The sequence below is a fragment of the Ambystoma mexicanum genome, chromosome 6q, assembly GCF_040938575.1.
Source record: "Ambystoma mexicanum isolate Mex_15411 chromosome 6q, UKY_AmexF1_1, whole genome shotgun sequence".
Lineage (NCBI taxonomy): Eukaryota > Metazoa > Chordata > Amphibia > Caudata > Ambystomatidae > Ambystoma > Ambystoma mexicanum.
In genome coordinates, this window is record NC_090937.1 from 1,645,854,910 (window position 1) to 1,645,873,923 (window position 19,014).

The 19,014-nt window shown below is 49.6% G+C and overlaps 2 protein-coding genes across 5 annotated transcripts in view; one reads left to right on the forward strand and one right to left on the reverse strand.

Annotated features, from left to right (window-relative positions):
• Positions 1-19,014, reverse strand: part of C6QH2orf81 (chromosome 6q C2orf81 homolog) — a 133,258-nt gene that overhangs the window by 32,359 nt on the left and 81,885 nt on the right. The window lies entirely within an intron of this gene.
• The window catches only part of WDR54 (WD repeat domain 54), a 266,084-nt gene continuing 251,198 nt past the window's right edge, over positions 4,129-19,014 (forward strand). The window contains exon 1 of one of the 2 annotated variants that reach the window (XM_069632450.1): positions 4,129-5,163. In XM_069632450.1, coding sequence (XP_069488551.1) covers positions 5,134-5,163 — 30 coding nt within the window. In that variant the 5' untranslated portion in view covers positions 4,129-5,133. The remainder of the gene's footprint in view (positions 5,164-19,014) is intronic. The other variant, XM_069632451.1, reaches the window with a different exon arrangement.

Consider the following 19,014-nt stretch of genomic DNA (forward strand, 5'->3'; position numbering starts at 1 on the left):
ACATTATCCAAGTTGTCTCAGGTACTTGTAGCACACATTCTCCCGAGTACTTCTTTAGTGCACAGACCAGAGTATTGCTAGTAGGCTGTGATGGGGGTGGGGATTAAACCTACGCTCCCAATGTGCTGAGCGGTGAGAGGATGACTGTGTGCAGTTCCCAAAATCTCTTGTCCAAATCTACACCCCACTACTGTCCAACCAGAGAATTGGCCCCACCACTCCATCCCCCTCCACCCCTCTAAAATAAGTAGCACTCTAAGCATTGCATTACTGCTAAAGGATTGGTCCTTGAAACACAGTAAAAACAGAGAAGCAGAGGTCTCGTGGAAGGGAAGACTGAAACCCCGAAAAGCAGGAGGGACATTGGGAGTAGGCGACTCAGCAGAAGCCTAGCAAAGACTTCCGTTAGCAGTAAACACTGGCACACACTGGCCGCCAGGGTGCCAGTGAAAGTGCTCACACACTCCCTGGCCTTTATCAAGTGAGTGAAGGAAGAAAGGAAGCGTTCCGGGGCGCCGAACCCGGAAGCACATCCGCGTGGAAGCCGTGAGCGCTCACCTGGCTCCAGATGGATAGATTGCCTGGAGTGGTTAAACAGGAGTGTAATGGTGATACGGGCCAATCGCGTGCACCCAGCCGACTGGCCCCACGTGTCCCATTGTCCACGTGGCCCAGAGAATAAAGAGGAGCTGAGTTTACACTGAGGGGTGGGAGCAGGTGTGTTGCTAGGTCTGGAAAAGATCCGGAGCTACACTCATTTTGGGACTGTTGGGACTGGGGGCTAGCTAGACTTTTCGTTGTAGCCCTTGAGCTTCTATCTGGACTACAACCAAAAGACCCGAGTCTAAAGCCCCCTCAGACCACCAGGGAGTTGTGCCCGCTGGAAGGACCGAGTGATGGAGGGCGAGTAAGCCACAAAGTGTGAGGGGTGGGGGACGAGCGGAGTGGTGTGATGGAAGGGATGATGGTGGCAGAGAGAAGAGGTGAAAGTGTGTTAGGAAGGTTTTTCTACAGCTGTCTGGTGTCGGACGTGAAACCACCTAACTTAAAGCAAGACTACGTTTCCAAACAAAAGAAAGTCGAATCTCTCTAATTTGGTAGCAGTGTCAGAGCAGCCAAGCTGAGGCTGATAGGGGAGTGCAGCTTTCCTCATAGTTTCACCAGAGAATCCAGATAACTGAAAAATAAACACCATAATAAAATAACATGAATTCCTTATAAGGTCAAATAAGTACTATCGCCGGTTACACATAACACATTAGCACGTGGAGATCGTTATTGCCTCGAGCGATAACTTTGTGGCAGGCCATTATTCCACAATATAGACCATTCCCACACCATGACCTGATGGCAGGCACAGGACATATACGGATTAGAAGCAGGGAGAAAGGGAGTCCTGGACGATAATAAAGATACATGTGTGTAGTCATTAGCTGAACCCAATACAGGAACGATCACAGTAATTCCCCAGATCGCCAATGCTTAGAGTTCATGAAACCATGCACACCATATACTGCATTTAGTACCTAGAGGAAGAAAATGCATTAATACCTTCCTGCCCAGGAGCCCATCAAAAGGTAGGAAAAAATGCACTTACAATACTAGAGAAAAAACGGGAAGAGGGTAAAAAATGCCCCAGCACGAGACATCTAGGGCAAGAGATCATGATCAGTTCAAACCACTTCCGAGGGTCCAGGGCTAGGCTCAGAGATATGTGCAAAAGGAGGGCTGGACCAACACAAAATGGCAGCGAATAGGACTAACAGATATGCATGAATACAGAAAGGGCCACCATACTGCCACATTGGGCTTCCAAAGCGGTCCAACAGGCTGCCCTCATAGTGGAGCTGAAACTAAACTTCAGCTACCACCAGCCTTCTCCAAAAGCATGAGTCTAGGATGGTCCTCGGACCCTGGGGCCAAACCAGGTTGCATAACAAGCCCCTCTAACCCAGCATCCATGTGGGCTACAATAGGACAACGTGGCATAAAGGGTGGAGGTGGCAGAGGGACTTCTCTAAAGGTTCCGAAGACCACAAAAAAAGGGAAATAACAAAAACTACAAAGGAAAAAAAGAACAATATTTAGGAGGCCAATGAATTGAATTATGACCCAACAGAGTGATACAATAGTAAGGCAATGAAGGGCGCGAAGGGGATAGGTGATGACTGAGAAAGATCCTCCTGGCATGAAAGGACCCGGGCCGTGACCAATAGAGAGACCTGGCCCAGAATCTGGCCAGTGTGAAGGCCAGAGTTGAGGGAATGGAAGTGCAGGCCTAAATGTGGGCTAAGTTCACTGGATGAATGGGGAAGGCTTGATAATCCTGAAAACTTGTGTTAGAAGAGAAACAAGAGAGAAAGGGGCCATCATGCGTTCACACCGTTCCCTCTTGGATTCAGCAAGGGAGGAACCATGCTGTGGCGCACTGAAGGCATTAGCCTGAGTCCAGAACCAGGAGAACAGAGCCAGGAGGACAGAGCATGTGGTGGGCTCCCACGAGCCTGCGAACACCCTTGACTCGAGGCGTGGGACAATAATTATATGGCCTGCAATCTATCCAGGACAACTGTAGAGGAATGGTGGTCAATATTTGCATGGAGACGGTGGGCGCTGCACCGGTCAGAAGCCTCCAAGTCCAGGAGCAGCAAACGTGACACATGCTACTAAGCAAGGGCCCTGGAATCTTTGATGCGAGTGACTTTGTGGGAACCGTCCTGCTTGAGTTAACCCTGACCACGAGCAGTTGTAGACTATGGAGCTCCAGAAGCACTGTCCCATCTTAGACTAGGCTCAAACCCCTCTGTCACTTGATTGTATTTTTCTTGAACCTGTTATTTTGAGACATATCCCTATGTTGTTACAGCCCCTCTGTGACGGATATAGAGGACTTTTTCCAGCCTCTGTGTTAGATATATATAAACCATTGTTTGTTTGTTTATTTAGAGCATGCGCCAGACCCGTAGGTATCTGCTGCACGCATCCTGTCTTGCAGCAAGCCTTTTGTTCATCTCCTCCCCTGCAACACCTCTAGCCTAGATCCAGGTTGTCCAGCTACTGGAACATAGGAATTTCCTAAGTCACCTCTCGCCAAGTAGTAGCCGCTCCAGCCACAGGGATGACACTTTGGTCCTCTCCTCATCAGTCTTCCTCCCATTGCAAGCTCAGCTCCTTCTTTGGTCTCTGTCCCCCATTATCGGATTATTCTCACACCTTGTTCTCCTTCCCCTTCGTCTCACCTAAATGGATTTCTCAATGTCCGTCTTATTTGTGCCATCTAAACTCACCTCAAACCTGTACCATGCATCTCCTAGCTTCCAGAACCTCCCCACTGCTCCGCATCATGTATCCTGTCTGCACTACATCCAAAAGGTCTCTCAGCACTGACTACCCCTGAAGATGGAACAGGGAGAATGTGACCAGATGAGGGAACAGGCAGATCTTCCGGAGACAAGGGAAGGAAAGATGGCTGCCCTGGGAGTACACACAGAGGAGTAGTGCATTCCAGAGCTCAGGGCCACAAACTGAACAGGGACTTTCAGGGGAAACTCGGTCTTTATCATATCTGCGCTTGCAAGGGGAGGTTCACATTTGGAGAGTTTAGGGATTATATAAGAAGAGCCATTGGTAAAGTAGGCCTGGTGGACAGTGCACAAAACCCGGAAATGGAGATGACGGGAAGCCAATAGAGACGCAGAAGGGCAGGGGAGCCAATAGAGACGCAGAAAGGCAGGGGAGCCAATAGAGACGCAGAAGGGAAGGGGAGCCAATAGAGACGCAGAAGGGCAGGGGAGCCAATAGAGACGCAGAAGGGCAGGGGAGCCAATAGATATGCAGAAGGGCAAGGGAGCCAATAGTGATGCAGAAGGGCAGGGGAGCCAATAGTGATGCAGAAGGGCAGGGGAGCCAATAGAGACGCAGAAGGCTAAGGAAGCCAATAGAGACGCAGAAGGGCAGGGGAGCCAATAGAGACGCAGAAGGCTAAGGAAGCCAATAGAGACGCAGAAGGGCAGGGGAGCCAATAGAGACGCAGAAGGGCAAGGGAGCCAATAGAGACGCAGAAGGGCAGGGGAGTCAATAGAGACACAGAAGGGCAAGGGAGCCAATAGAGACGCAGAAGGGCAGGGGAGTCAATAGAGACACAGAAGGGCAAGGGAGCCAATAGAGACGCAGAAGGGCAAGGGAGCCAATAGAGATGCAGAAGGGCAGGGGAGCCAATAGAGATGCAGAAGGGCAGGAGAGTCAATAGAGACACTCTCTGCCATGCTTGTCCAGGCTTCCGTTCATTGATTCCCCCATTGCCCTTACCACTGGGATTACATCCCTTCTACAATCAAGAGCATAAGAATAGTTCAGGGCTATAAAAGCACCTTCACACTCTGGAAGGAGCGCGTGCGTCCTACAGCAGCACCCCTCCCCGTAAACCTCACACACAAACCAGTATATACTGTAAGATCACTGTCATGACTGTATGTGCTGTCCCCCTCCAACGCTCCCACCTTCCACAACCTTCTCCACCTGGCCGATGTTCTCGTTCATCAAGGATATCAAAACGAGCGCCCCGTGGTGGAAAGGATTGGTCTCCTCCTGTTCATCTAATCGTATAGAGGTTCCAAGAGAAGCAACTATCGTGCCGCGCGACCTGGAACTCTAGGACCTTGGGAGCGGGGGGGGGCATGTGGTGACAGTGGTGGCTGCCCTGATCATTAGCCCTAATAAAGGCGTCTACAGCAGAGCCCTCGTTTGTCGCTTCTTCTCGCTGCATTGTGGCGATGAGGGGCCACATCGTGTGTGGGCCTGTGCAAGCAGAAGCAGGTTGGGCTGGGTGTGCTGACGGTCCAGAGGATCCCATCCACCCGGAACTGAAGTAAGCTGGCGGGGGTGGTGCATGCTCGGATTGCCGTTTTGAAGTAAAATATAAAAAGAAGAGAGGAAAAGGACTGCGCCGTGTGTATTGCTGACATTGGGCACACGAGGGCGACCTCTGACCATAGAAAAGGATCGAATGCAAAATTGTCACAATTACCAGCCATGAGAAAGCCCAAACACCACCACCGTTTTTGGCAACACCCGGCAAGGCTCCTGTAAAATGGGGGTGTGGATCAGGGGAGTCGAGACATTTAGCGGCCCGAGATGGAGGAACTCACAAACCTGAGAAGAAAGGTACGTTGTTAATAAATGCACGGTAGGGCACCACAGTATCCATCGCCTCTATCCTCTCTACAAGCCTTCTCGGAATCTCTGCTCTGCCTCCTCGACTAACCTTGGGGCTCCCCCCCTCCCTGTGCTTCCTCTCACTTCCCTTCCCAATCTCTTCTTGCTCCACTTGCATGGAATTCTCACCCCCACACATCTGAGAAACAGTCCACACAGATCTGATTAAAACCAAATTAAAAGCAAACCGCCTCGCCTCCGAGTTAGCCTCTTAACCTACCTCTCATCTGCCTGCTTGCGAACATGTTCCCTCGCCTCTAAACTACCTCTGACCCTCACTCCCTCCGCCTCCACTAGAGCACTTAATCCATCATGGTTGCATCGCAAGCACAGCTGTCCGTACCGCCTACCTGCACATAAAAATGTCCAATGTTGGTTGTTCTTAATCTATGTAGTGTAAGGGTGCAGAAGTAGATGTGGGAGACAAAGGTGGCATGCTTGTTGGTCCAGTCTTTCATTTAACACAATATAAGGAAGAACCATATCCGTCTCTAGAACTAAGAGATAAGTCTCGTACTTAGGCCCGGTTCACTATCCCTCCAGGGCACTCTCTGGCTCTCTCTGTGGTGTTCTCTCACCCAATATGTCATTATTTGATCTCTCTGTTTAGACCCACTGGGACTAGGAAAATGGTTCTGCACTTCCTCCCAACCAGAGTCTCTGGGGTCTCCCAGTGCCTCCCCAGACCTCCTCCACATACCTTCCAACTTGGTCCAGAAGTGTTCCGGTGCTCGCCCACACCAGTTAGCTTCTCCGGCTTCCCCTGTGCTCTCGTGGTCTGCTCTTGGCTTTCTGCGGCTCCGCCACGCTGGCTTCACTCCACACATCGGGTGTCGCCAGGACCACTCGGATGGCTCCCTTTCTGCCACCGGTCATTGGGTTCCTCAGCGTTCGGGTAAGCCTTGGCTTTTCTCTGCCGTCCCGGTACCTGCCTTCCCAGGCGTTCGGGTCTGCAGCGTGTCCTCTCTGTACGGCTTCACTCCCCACCTGGTGTCAGACTCTGATACTGAGGAGAGTCTTTCATCAGATTTTATGGCAGCTTTACTCTCGAGCCTCAGATAGCTAGCATCTTTGTATTGGTTGAGCGTAGGGCTTGTCACTGCCCTGCTCTTCCTCATGTCAGTAGTTTTGTAGTCCTCCATACTCACTCTTCCTCGTCACAGTATCATCTACATGATATACAGGGCTGCCGTGTATGAGGTAAGTAGTAGAAGAAAGAGGAGACAGAGGGGGGTGGGGGCTTGGGCCCTATTCATACCATTCGATCAACAGTGTCTGGAGGCATGGTGGTTAACATACAACATTCTCCCTCAATAGTCTTCACCTCTCCCTTAGAAGGGACCCCCTCTCATGGGATCCTCTCACTGAGTAACACCCCCAGGGGGACATTCGGGGAGCGGCGTCACCTCCCTAGCCCCACGAGAAGGGTCCCCTTCTAGGGGAGAAGCGACGAGATCGAGAGATTCCTCACAATATGCACTTATGTATTATCCCCGATAACTGTTCCATTTCTCCCCTCCACTACATGGTCAGAATGTCCCTCAAACTCACCCCATTGTAAGAAGCTCCCTGCTTCCCGTCAAATCTGATTTCTTACCTATTGTATGTTCTTTTGTGATCAAAAGAGCATCGTTTCTCCTGTATATAATAAATAAGATTAACACTGTGCTTGGAAAGGCAAACAGTTTTTCATCACCAGCACAGGGTAGAATTAGATGGTCGCAGACCATTAAACATGAAGAGGCTATTATGAGGCTACAAAGGCATTGTGCTATGCAGACAAATGCCATACCAGACACGCACTAGGTTTACATTCGGCGACGAGGTGTGGATGAGCCATTTGAGAAATATGGGGCTTGGTTACGAATATTGGCTGTGGACTGCGAATTTGGTCAGCACATAAGAGACCAAATAGTCGTGCAATGCAACAGCAAAACGATACAGGAAAGATTACGGAGCTGTAGGGATTTGATACTGGACCAGGCAGTGCATATGGCAGAAAGTATGGAGGTGCCAAAGGACAAAGTGGTGAAACCCCATTATGTTCATGTGTAAATAAGAAAGCAGCATGAGCACCAGCAAACAGAGGACGAAATGGCGAGATAAGAGGAGGAGGGGTGTCATGCGCAACACCAGGACACGCTACCAATGTGGTGGCATTGGACACACAACATCCAATAGGATATATCTGGCAGTGGGCAAGAAATGTAGCATATGTACATGCATAGGCCATTTTCCAAAGACATGTCACCTGGTCAGAGAAAGCCAAGTGAATTTTGCAGTGGAAGATGAAACGGAAGGAAACAGGAACACAGAAAACATAGTGTTAATATTTGAATCAGTGCAAGGGGTGAAGAAAAAGGAAGTTTACCACAATGTAATGTCAAAATGTATAGCATGAGTATTTTATCTAAAGAGGAGGGCCTCATTATGGTTCCGGCCGTAACCCTGCTGGTGCTACCGGCAGGTTGCTGCCAAACCCATAAAATATTACCGGCAACTGACTTCCCAGTGCCACCAGGCTATTCCAAGTCCGGCGGCCAGGAAGTCAGGCGCCAGCAATTTCGATAGCCCCAATTCCCATAGAGTCCTATATGGGAATTGGGACATGGAAGCACCGGCACTGTTGATAACAGTGTCGGTGCTCCTGTGAAAACTCTGCGGGTCGGTGTTGTCCCGCCCGGCAGGTCTGACCTGCCGGGCAGAAGGGCACCCGCACTGCAGAACTGTAGTGTTCCAGTCCAGAAACAATGGTGCTGGTAATCTTACCAGCACTGTTGTTTCCAGACTGGCATACTTATAATGAAGCCCATACAGTCATTTGTTTGGTCACAAAAGATGGATGAAAGCATCTATTAGCTCTGCACAGTTTAAAGTTGAGAGGATAACTTATTAAGGATATTTTCACAGAGAGTTGGAATTTTATGGACGATTCGCAGAGGACAACATTTACGTGGTAAGGGGATAAATGTGCTGAGATGGGGATCATAAGTCTGGTTGAAGGTGGTCTTGGGTCCATGCAGTGAAGAGCAAGTATCATCAGTGACTCAGATTTCTGATTTAGAAAGGATCTTGCAGGCTCACAAACCTCTTTTTGAAGACATGTGCAGAAGTCTACAGGGTTTTGTACATCGTATTAGATTTAATTAATTTATTTTAAAATGTTATTGTCAATTTATAAGACGCTTTATACCAGCGAGTGGTTTCTAAGCGTGGGATTGGGATTCAAACCTGTGTTGTGCCGCGTTGTCTTGTTTCCAAGACAAATGTGTTGCCCCTGAGCTATCCTTCCTCCCCAAATTGAAGCAAGGTGTAGTGCCAACGAAGCAAGGAGCGTGTGCGGTGCCTTTTAGCATGCACGAAGAATTTGCAGATCATGTGAACCGTATAGAGAAGGAGCAGACAATTGAATCAATTGAGTCGTCAATGTGGTTATCACCAGTAGTGGTGGCAAGGAAGACAATTAGAGACATTTGGTTGTGTGTGGACCTAAGAGGGCTGAATGTAGCAATCTTAGTGGACTGTCATCCGTTGCCAAAGCTGGAAGATTTGTTAACTAAGATGGCAAATGCTAAATATTTTTCAACACTTGACTTGAGAGCAGCCTACCACCAGAACATATTACACCATGACTATAGGCTACTGACTGTTATTACACCCTGCCTCTAGGCTACTGACTGTTATTACACCCTGACTCATACTACTGACTGCTTTTGTAACACCTGAAGAGGCATTTCAGTTCAGTCAGATGTCATTTGGACTGGCATGCGCTTCACCAATGTTTCAGAGAGTGATGAATGAGATATTCAAGGACATGAAGGAGGCGGTAGCTTTCCAATATGTTTTACTAGTTTTAGGACATAATGAGGAAGAACACAACATGATTTTGAGTGAAGTCTTAAAGAAATTGGAAGAAAGGGGGATGATGCTACAGAAGAGAAAGTGTATGTTGTTAAAAGCAACAGTGGAGCATATGGGTCATGTGATCTCAGCTGAAGGGGCTGAAGTTTGGTTACGGCCATTAAGCAAACACCAAGGCCCCCAGACATAGAGGAGTTGCTATCTTTTATGGGATTAAGTGAGTATTATGCCCCTTTTGCTCCTGGTTATGGCACATCGGTAATGCCTTTGAGAGAGTTGTTATGCAAAGGGGTGAAGTACAAATGGTGAGAGAGAAGTGTGCCAAAAGAATTAAAGGGTGCATTGTGCAAGCTCCATTAATGGAAGTGTTCCGAGAAGGCATACCTTGTGTAATGACGGTAGATGCAAGTGCGTGTGGATTGGGTACTGTGTACCATTCCAAATTGTTGATTGGCCTGAAACAACCTGGATCAAAATAGCAGTAGATTTTATAGTACCCATACATAGACTGAAGCCAGATGAGCGATATGCGCTAATTGTTATAGACTACAATTCTTGGTGGCTTCAGGAAGAATTGATGAAGTACTGATCACTGCTAGTGCGACTGAATGTTTAAGTGACTTGTTTGGGAGAGGGTACTCCTGAAATGTTAGTAAAGGATAATGACATGCAGTTACGTTCAGAGAGATTCAATTGTTCATTAATGAGTTGGGTATAAAAAGTTGGAGAACTGCTCTATATCATCTTCAGGCTAACAGGTTGGTAGGGAGAGCAAATAGGATAATCATGTCATGCATTACATTGCCTATGGCAAATCGCATGCACGTTCACAGAGCTATAAATGGCATGCTGCAGGCATATTGTACCACACCCCCACCCCAATTTTACCCTTTGAATTACTGAGGGAAGGAAAGCAGTATTGAAGTTGCTACCTGTGTGTATAAGTCATTTAGCTGGAGCAGTACTGTCTCCACTAGATGTGGGGCAGATTCATGAAAAATTGCTGGAGTTGCAGTGGAAAAACAAGATGCGTTTTGACAGCCATAAGTGTGAGAAAGAATGTGACATTTATTTATTTATTTCTGTATTTATAATGCACTGAAAGGCCGCAGGCATCAGGGCGCTAAGACAGAGGAAGATGGGAAAGAAACTTGTGGAAAGGAAATTACTCAAAAGGAACTGTCTTCAGCCTTTTCCTGATAGCTGGAAGGTTTTTTTCCGCAGCAAGATATTTTGGGAGACTATTCCACAGATGTGCCGCCTGTACCTTAAATGATTTTCCCAGAACCCCTCACTTGCCTGCTCTTCGGAATGGCCAGGCAAACAAGCTCACTGGATCTGGTTACTCTCTTAGGGCAATGAACCCTAATTTTGTCCTGGAGATAGGAAGGCGCCTGACCGTAGAGGCACTTATGCACAATGGTGCAGACTTTGAAGCATGCCCTGGCTGCCACTGAAGGCCAGTGCAGACCTCTACGATGCTCGGCAATGTGTCCTCTTCGAGGGACCCAATGTGCCTTGTTAATAGTGTGTTGGACCTGGGCTTCTGAACTCAGTGAAGCTTCCAAAATGACTCCCAGAGTCTTAACTTTTGAGACAACATTAATGGGCTGTTTCGGAATGTCAAAGCTCGAGTAAGCACCTTCCAATTTTGCACGTGCCTGGGTGGAGCGAAAAATCAATAGTTCAGTTTTGGCTGCGTTGAGGCACATGCCATTGTTTGCTCTCCAGCTCTGAATACTGATATAGATACTAGTGGTGAGGTCCAGGTCTTCTTCATATTTCCCACTGAGATTGATAGTCAGTTGGGTGTCGTCAGCATAGTTTTGTTGTCATTGATGTTGGAGATGTGATGCGTGTGAAGAAAACATTAAGGATTGCCAAAGGGGAGTCATAGTATGTTGACCCGTTGTGGTTATTGAAAATAGTTTGGGAAGAATGGTTGGTGGAATAAGGAGAGAATTGTCAAGTTGGGTAGAAAGGCATTGGATGGAGGCCAGGATAGCATGGAGTGGGTGAGCGAGAGCAATGGCACTAGAACCAGACAGATACTTGGTGGGAAACACATTAGGGGAAGAGAGCCAAGTGTGTGTGCTGAAGAGCCGAGGGGAATGCTCAACCGCTCGATGAGGAGGGGAATGAGGATGCAACTGGAAGTAGGCAAGGTACGAGAGATCACCTTAGATGCAGTGCAGGTTGGCCTAGACAGTTCATAGACTACCTAAATTATGATTAAAATAGTTGATAATTGTTATTGATTTCAAGGTTAAATTAATCCATTGTTGTATTGTTGAATGGGAGATATGTTAAGATGTATAATTCCATGGCGTGAGGTACACGATTGTTCCCCATGCTGTGGGACAAAGGGAATACAACTTTGGGAGAGGGTAGAGTGACTGTTGGGGGAAGATGGGCTGAGACGATGGTGGCCGACATTAGGCTGATGCACAGCCTTCAATAAAGGAATCTACCACATACTCCTCGTTTGTCGCTTCTTACTGCTACATCCGGGAAGCCCTTTTCATTTACCCAGCGAGTCCTCTTCAGGCCTTACACATAGACCTGTAGGGTTCCTTCGTTTGTATACTTGACCTCTGTGAAATGCACCTGCCCCATGGTGAAGGGTGACACAATATTCACCAGTGCATTCTGTAAAATGGTGTATGTCACCAGAAGCCCACTTCGGGTTTGGTGCAATGATGCTACTCAAAGTGAAGCTTGGAGTTACCATTTATTGTAAACACAGTAACGTTTGTTTGCAGCACATGTGAAATAAATGTTTTCATAAATCCCCATACTGGCTAGCAGGATCGAGTAGGATGAAAATGGTACTGGCCCTTCATAAAATGTCATCATCAATGTAAGTGGCCTAGTGGAGTTTGCGAGCCCTGATCCAGTACCAGGCCTACACCTTCTATAATAAAAACAATAACATCTAGTTTTATATAGCGCTACAAGCCCACCGGCATCGGAGCGCTACAGCGTGTTAGGGCATGGAACTCCATTTATCAACCTGGGAAGGATGAAAGGTTGAGTTGAGCCCCTGTCGGGATTCGAACCTGCATCTGCGGGATGCACACAGATGTCAGTAACAGGCGCTTAGCTCGTTATAATATCTGACTCTAAAGAGTTCTACATGACAGAATTCCCATTCAGCTCTGGTCCCAGCCTCCATTCTGATTAAATGGAGCCCACTTTTTACAGAAAATAAGCAGATTACAACTCAAAATGTGAAGTGCGTGCGCTGTGTCCCACCATGGCATCTGTCCAAAGAGAAGTAGATGCCCTGCTCTACTGGGAAGTCTGAGCCTGACCTCCATGACCCAGTACCTGATGATCTCAGTGTTAGAGGACGATCCCTGGATCTCACCTAGGGAAGCAATCAGGGAACTGTCCCTGGGGGAGATTTGATTGACCTTCTGCAACTGAGGGTCTATGGGATACTAACTAAACGCCTGTCCTTGGTAGCCAATATGTTAGTTTCAGTGGCGAGAAGTGCATAATGGGGGCGGGGGGGGACAGTGGCGTTATAGAGGAGCCGATCAGCCATAACATGCCCAGTGAAATCTCAGAGCCCTTCCTCCTCGCATCTGCCAGGCGCAGCTGCTGCAGCACTCCTGGGCTGACTGTGCTGTTCCGGAAAGCAGGTGTCCATGCAAGGCTGGGGGCATTGTGCTTTGCCAGCCTTGCACGCTGGTTGGGGTACTGCAGGCCAGCAGGGTGAGGGGGTTCTCTTCGGTCTAATGGAGTGCAAGGGGTGTTGGAATCCTGGCACCCACAGCCGTGCTGCATGAGCCAGGACTCTGGGAAAGGTGCAAGCAACATCTTTCCCGCCACCATGCGGGATTCCTGCAAGCAGAGTGAGCAGGATGGGCCATCTCAGAGGACAGCATCAGGTTGTGAAAGGCTAAGTGTGGGACTGATGGAAACAAAACATAAAATGTATTCTTGCATGCAGGGCTGGGGGGTGGGAGGGGGTTACATGTGTCTGCCTTTATGTGGGTATGTGTGTATGCTGGAAGAGGAGGGCCACTAACTACGGCAGGTGTTGGAGATCACGGGAAAGAAGAGTCCTTGAGGATCAGCCCCGCAAAGAGATTTATTTTAATGGCAATCTACTTTGATGCCTGGCTGCAAGCAGTTTTTGTCGGGCATCAAAGCGGCCTATAACAACTGGCGATGAGAGACTTTAAGTTCCCATTTGTGCGCGGGCACCGCTGGCCCACACTCTGCCTGGCTCCCTGCGTGGAGCACCCGACGCGGGGGCACCCTGCGATGGCGTCTCCTGGTGGAGGTGCCTCACGGGAGCTATGCTACTCTCGAAGCGGGCACTCACGTGCCATTCGGGCCCCAGCGAGGGCCCAGAACGGGCACGTGCTGCCGCCAGCGCCGGAGCACAGCGGAGCGGGCAGAAAAAAACAAAAACTCATGAAGGAAGGCAGAGGCACCCGTCCGACCTCATGGGAGGGCAGGCGGAACAGCTGGTGGCGCCCTGCCTGCAGGCACACCATGGCAGTGGCAGGGAGCGGAAGGGCAAAAGTCAAACAGCAAAACATCGGACGAGGAAAGGGGCGCCTGTGCGGTGGCACGGTTCCCGCTGCAGCGCAAGGCTGCAGAAGAAAGGGCAGAGTGAGGAGACATACCGACAGGCCTCTGGTACATGAGCCCCAACTGCTGCTGGCATAAAAGTACGGTCCGCAGTCCTGCCCAGACACACACACACAGGTTGCCCACAAGAGGCTAAAGAGGCCTGTCCAGAGATCGGGACCCCTCCTGCCGCAGCTCTCAGAGAGTGTTTGTGCCACATGGCTAGTGGAAGACCACAGGGGGCTTTTGGGGGGAGAGGAATATTCCACTGACCTGGGACTGGCCCTGAAGGCCCAGCTCCACACCACTGTCTGGAGGCAAGCCCTGAAGGGTAAAAGTGCTCTCCTAAACATTCGTGAAGACCTGCTCTCTAACCTCAATGCCAATCACCTCTCTGTCCTCATCTTACTCCACCTCTCTTCTGCTTTTGACATGGCCAACCATGCCATCCTGCTGAACCGGCTCTGTGATAACCTAGGTATCACTGATCAGGCCCTGGCTTGGCTGACCTCTTTCCTCTCCGATCGACCCTCCCAGGTCCAACTTGGGTCCTTCCTCTTCTCTTTCTCACTCTCTACCTGTGGTTTTCCCCAGGGGTCTAACCTTTCTCCCTGGCTGTTCAACCAATACAAGGCACCTCTCGCCCAATGCATAGCTGCTCTCTGCTCTAACTTTCAGTGCCATGCGGATGACACTCAGCTCGCTTGCAGGCTCCACTCAGCTGCCTCTTCTCCCTCTGTCATTCCAGATTGTCTGTGTGCAACCCAGGAGTGGTGTGCCACCAATAATCTCTGCCTGATTGCCAGTAAGACGAAGATTCTCCTCATTGGAACACCTGCACCTTCTTTCCTGCCACTCTCTGTCCAGCCTCCCTTGACCCTCTTCCTGCTCCCACCTGTGTGGCTAAGAACCTTGGGATCATCTTCGACTCAACACTCTCCTTCTCTCCTCACATCTGTGACATCTCTAAGAAGTCAGACTACCAGTGGAACCTCTTCAGAGGTATTCTTCCTTTCCTCACCTTCCCCTAGAAGCTCACTGTCTCCAGAGCTCTATTCCTCTCTAGGCTGGACTACTGCAACAGTCACTTTCTAAATCTTCCTGCCTCTACTTTCCGACCTCTACAACTCATCCAGAACAAGACTGCAAGATTTGGTCCTGGGCTCAAGCGCAGGGATCGTATCTCTCCTGCCCTGAAATCTCTCGTTTGGCTCCCAGTGGCAGCAAGGATCAAGTTCAAGACCCTCTGCATTGCCCACTAGGCCTTCTGGGCCCTGGGACCGTAATACTTCCAACTCTTGTCTTCGAAAATATCTTCCAACTCGAACTCTTCGTTCCTCCACCTCCAACTCCCTGAGGGTCAGACGCTTCTCCAAGCAACAAGTTGGGGGCAGATCTCTTTGTTCGGCTGGGGCCTCTCTTTGGAACAGCCTCCGTTCGGGAAGCACCTCAAGACCTTCCACTTTGCTTCTGCATTCTCTCTTCCTCTTCCCTTCTTATCTCTTGTCTGATACTGCATTGGTCACCTAGTTACCCTCTGAACTCGAGCCCAGGTCCCTGCCCTACCAGTTGCACGCCCACACTGCCTCCGGGCATGCCCTGCACTTCTGGTCTGTATCTGCCACCCTACAGTCCCCTTTCCTGCACTTATTGATAACTGTTGGGTGCACTGCTTGTTTGTGATCCCATGTCCGGCACTTGCCCATCCTTTCCCCCCTACAGCCCTCGGCACTTCTCCCCCTCGCCCTTGCACTTGCACAATCTAAATGTCACTAGGCCTAGTAAGATCATTGTTTTGTCCTCCCTCATATCGTTGCGCCTTGAAACACTTGTGTATAGGCGCGTTATAAATGCCATATCATATCAAAGACAAAGTTGACCAGCCCCACTAGCATAACTGTCCATGGGTGCTGACTCACCTCCCGCAGGCCTCAGTCACGACGAGTTAGAAGTAACTAGATGCAGCAGGGGCCTATCATGCAGCAGGGTTCCAGGTTTACCAGCGGCGGCGGTAGAGGCACCGATGCACAAGGGTTGGACTCACAACCCCAGGACTTCGCAACTACTGAGCCCGAGCCCAAGGGGTACAGTGCAGCCTGCAGGGACGTCATTTCATAGCCACGCGGTGCCAGAATTTGATTTGAAGGGGAATCCAGCGACCCTGGGCCCAAGATGGGCACAGTGGCTTAAGTAACAGATGATACCAAAAAGAAGACACTCCTGCTGTTTTACCCTAGGGAGAAAGATTCATAAGCTGTAAAGCTTCAGGTGGTGGGTCCTATGGAGCTGCAGAGATGGTGCTGTCCAACTACTTTCCACCAATGGTCAATATTGATTATGAAAGATTCCAGCTCTGGTAGACTGCTCTGGGGCCTGCTGAGCCCTTTGGCGCCTTCTATACCCCGCTGCACCAGTAAGCAGCTATGATTGCGTTTGTTCTTGAAGTGGGAGAGTTGCACGGCCAGGTCATTCAAAAGGCGGCGCATCCAGATCTTAAAGAACCAGGAATTCCTCTGGCGCGGATCCTAGTGCAAGTGAGAGCTCAAGAGCCTCCTGAGGCATGGTCAACCCAGATGGAGGTGGCCATGAAACCGCTGCAAGAGGAAGAGGTACACGCCATGAGACCCGTGGGCAAGAAGGCCGCTCCGGTGAAAGGGGACGGGAGTGGAGCCATGCCAAAGAAGGGCAAGGACGAGACACCCTTGAGACTGAGTTTTGTGGAGACGGGTTGCCACATGTAGGGCCGTGTCTGGAGGTAGGATGGCAGTGTGGGAGGTGCCACAAGGGAGGGCACTATGCCAATTTCTGCAAGGCCTCCTGGATATCAATCACTGCAGCCAATGCGCCTGAGCCATGGAGAAACAGGCAGGCTGAAGTAGCTGCCAATATGGCAGTCATAGCGGAGGGCGCCAACTGGCCTGAAAAGGACGGATGGGAATGCAGGAATGAGAAGCAAGTGGTGGCCCTAGTCGAGTACGACTACGATGATAAGGAGGTGTTCTTCATGACAAAGCTAGCGCCAGGACCACTGGCAATTGATGCAGGAGCGGCAGAGCAGAAAAGGAGGAGGAAAAAGGTGAAGAAGGCCTGCGCCCGCCAGCACAAGAATGCGAGGGGTCAGAGCTAGCTGCACGAGTTAACTCTGAAGCCGAGTTTGGTTGAAGTTATAAAAGGTGTGCTAATGTTTCGTGTTCTTACCCTTGGCATGGGATGTTGTGACCTAGGCACGTCACTGTGTAGTCACATGTTGTCGCTGAAGTGATCACAGTATGGCTCTTACTAGGACAGCTGTGATCACGTGTGAATAGGCTAATAAAGGGGACTAATAAAGGGGGCAAGCGGCTCCGCGCCACCACCAGTTACTTCCACCCTCTGTCCGACTCTGCGTGTCATTAGTGTGTATGTCCGAGAGTGGGGCTCGGCCTCCCCGGTACCTGTAACAAATGGGTGCGTTGTGTTGCTCACTTTAACAATCAAAGATTTGCAAGTTAACTGGTGCTTTGTGAGCTCTGAGTTGGAAATGCTCCATCATGCATATGAAGGGCTCTGTTACTAGTATAAGACATGTATTTGTCACCTGAGCACCTTAACGACCTGCAGAGCCACGGGCGCAGTGTGCGTCTGCCTAGCTGAGACCTGGGAAACTGGCAGTGCTTGAATGTCCGGCCTGAGCCCATTCTATAACTGGCTCGAGAGAAGAAAAAGCATCCAGGAAGCGTTTGAGCCTTTTAACTAAAGACACGCTCTGTAAAAAGCAAACAAACTAGTGGTACAGGGTACCAATGATTTATATCACACGCCCATCTCTGAGCCCAGGGCATGGATACTGTCGCTTGGCCATTGTGAGGAGTTGGAGCGCCTCATTTTGTGTAAAGGGGCGAACCTCCAGGGGACAGGTGCATCCCTGTCGCTATCCAAAGGGCCAACCAGATAGTGAATGGAGCAGGTTTTCACGCCATTGGGCACATAAAGTTAAATAATTACACGGGCCCCATAAGTAGGATGAGACAGGAAGCTATCTGTGAAGACCACATTTCCCAGGGAGCACCTGGGGCTGCATAAAGCAGAGCTGCTTCGTTAACACACTGTTCACCCACCAGTACGAGCATGGATCAGGAAATGGGAAAATAGCAGTTAGCAAGCAGCGCGCTTGTCTCGCAGCCGGACGAAGCAATGGCGCTTGATTGTCTGCAGTTTTCAGGCGAACGCAACGCTGCACTTCCCAGATTCCAAAAAGCTTTTGGAAAGAACCAATCGCAAGAGAGATTTCAAAGAGTCCCACAGCTCTGAGGAGATAAAAAGGGGCTGAGAAACATCAGAACGTGTCACTGACCGCTACCCTGCAGAACCTGTGAAACCAGCCCTACTGTGACATGTCCACACAGACCATGAAGAAACCCATCCTGCGACTACACACTCACCAGAGAGGGTGTAGTCATGAGGCTCAAGCCTCGGTATCCAATAATCACTGCTGATGGATGAAATCTGTCAGCAAGAAAAAGAAAGAAGCTCTGCCGCAGTAGGCGTCACCGACACAGAAGCAGTCCTGCTCTTTGAATCTCCCTGGCTAGAAAAGGGAAACACTACCTGGAGAAGAATTAGCTTGTCTGGAGACCCTGCAAAGAAAGACTGGGCAGAGTGTCAGAGAAACACTTGGTCCCTTTGAGAAATTAACCAAAAGAGTGAGGCTGACGGCTTGGACTCACTCCTATTTCATCGACATACTCTCTGGAGGTGATTGGAGAACTTGAAGCCTAGTGCTCGTCAATATCAAACAAAGTGAGACAGGGCCACCATGCCCCTGTGACAGAAGGGTGACATTAGGTGCCTGACAAGCACCCTCCTGCGAGCGCGGTGAGACTACTGAACTCATCACCCTCGAATTAACCTTTCCAGCTATGTAGACCACTACTCGGAGGGAAACTGTGGGTGTTTTGAGGGAATGGGGAACATGGAAGGGAACACCCAAGACTTTGAGAATAACCTATTAAGGGCAAGTTTGGTTCTTAGACTAACAGTGACCATACATGAAGTGGTGCCCGCAGGGCATAGTGACCCCATCTGCCAAACTCTCATCCAAGTGTTGTGTAAATCCACCCCGTATTTTGTGCTACACTACAACAAAAATATCCTAGATAGCTTCCCTTCACTTCATCACTGGCAGGCACACTTTGCTGAGAAACTGTTTTTCTTTGATACAGTGCACTGTGCAGAGCATCATATAAAAGGATGCTAGTGACAATATTACACTGTTGGGCAGGCCTATGGGGCCCTCAAACACCCTGACACTAGTACTCCAAGGATAAACAAGGAGTATTCTATGAAGGGAATGTATCAGCTGTTCTCTTACAC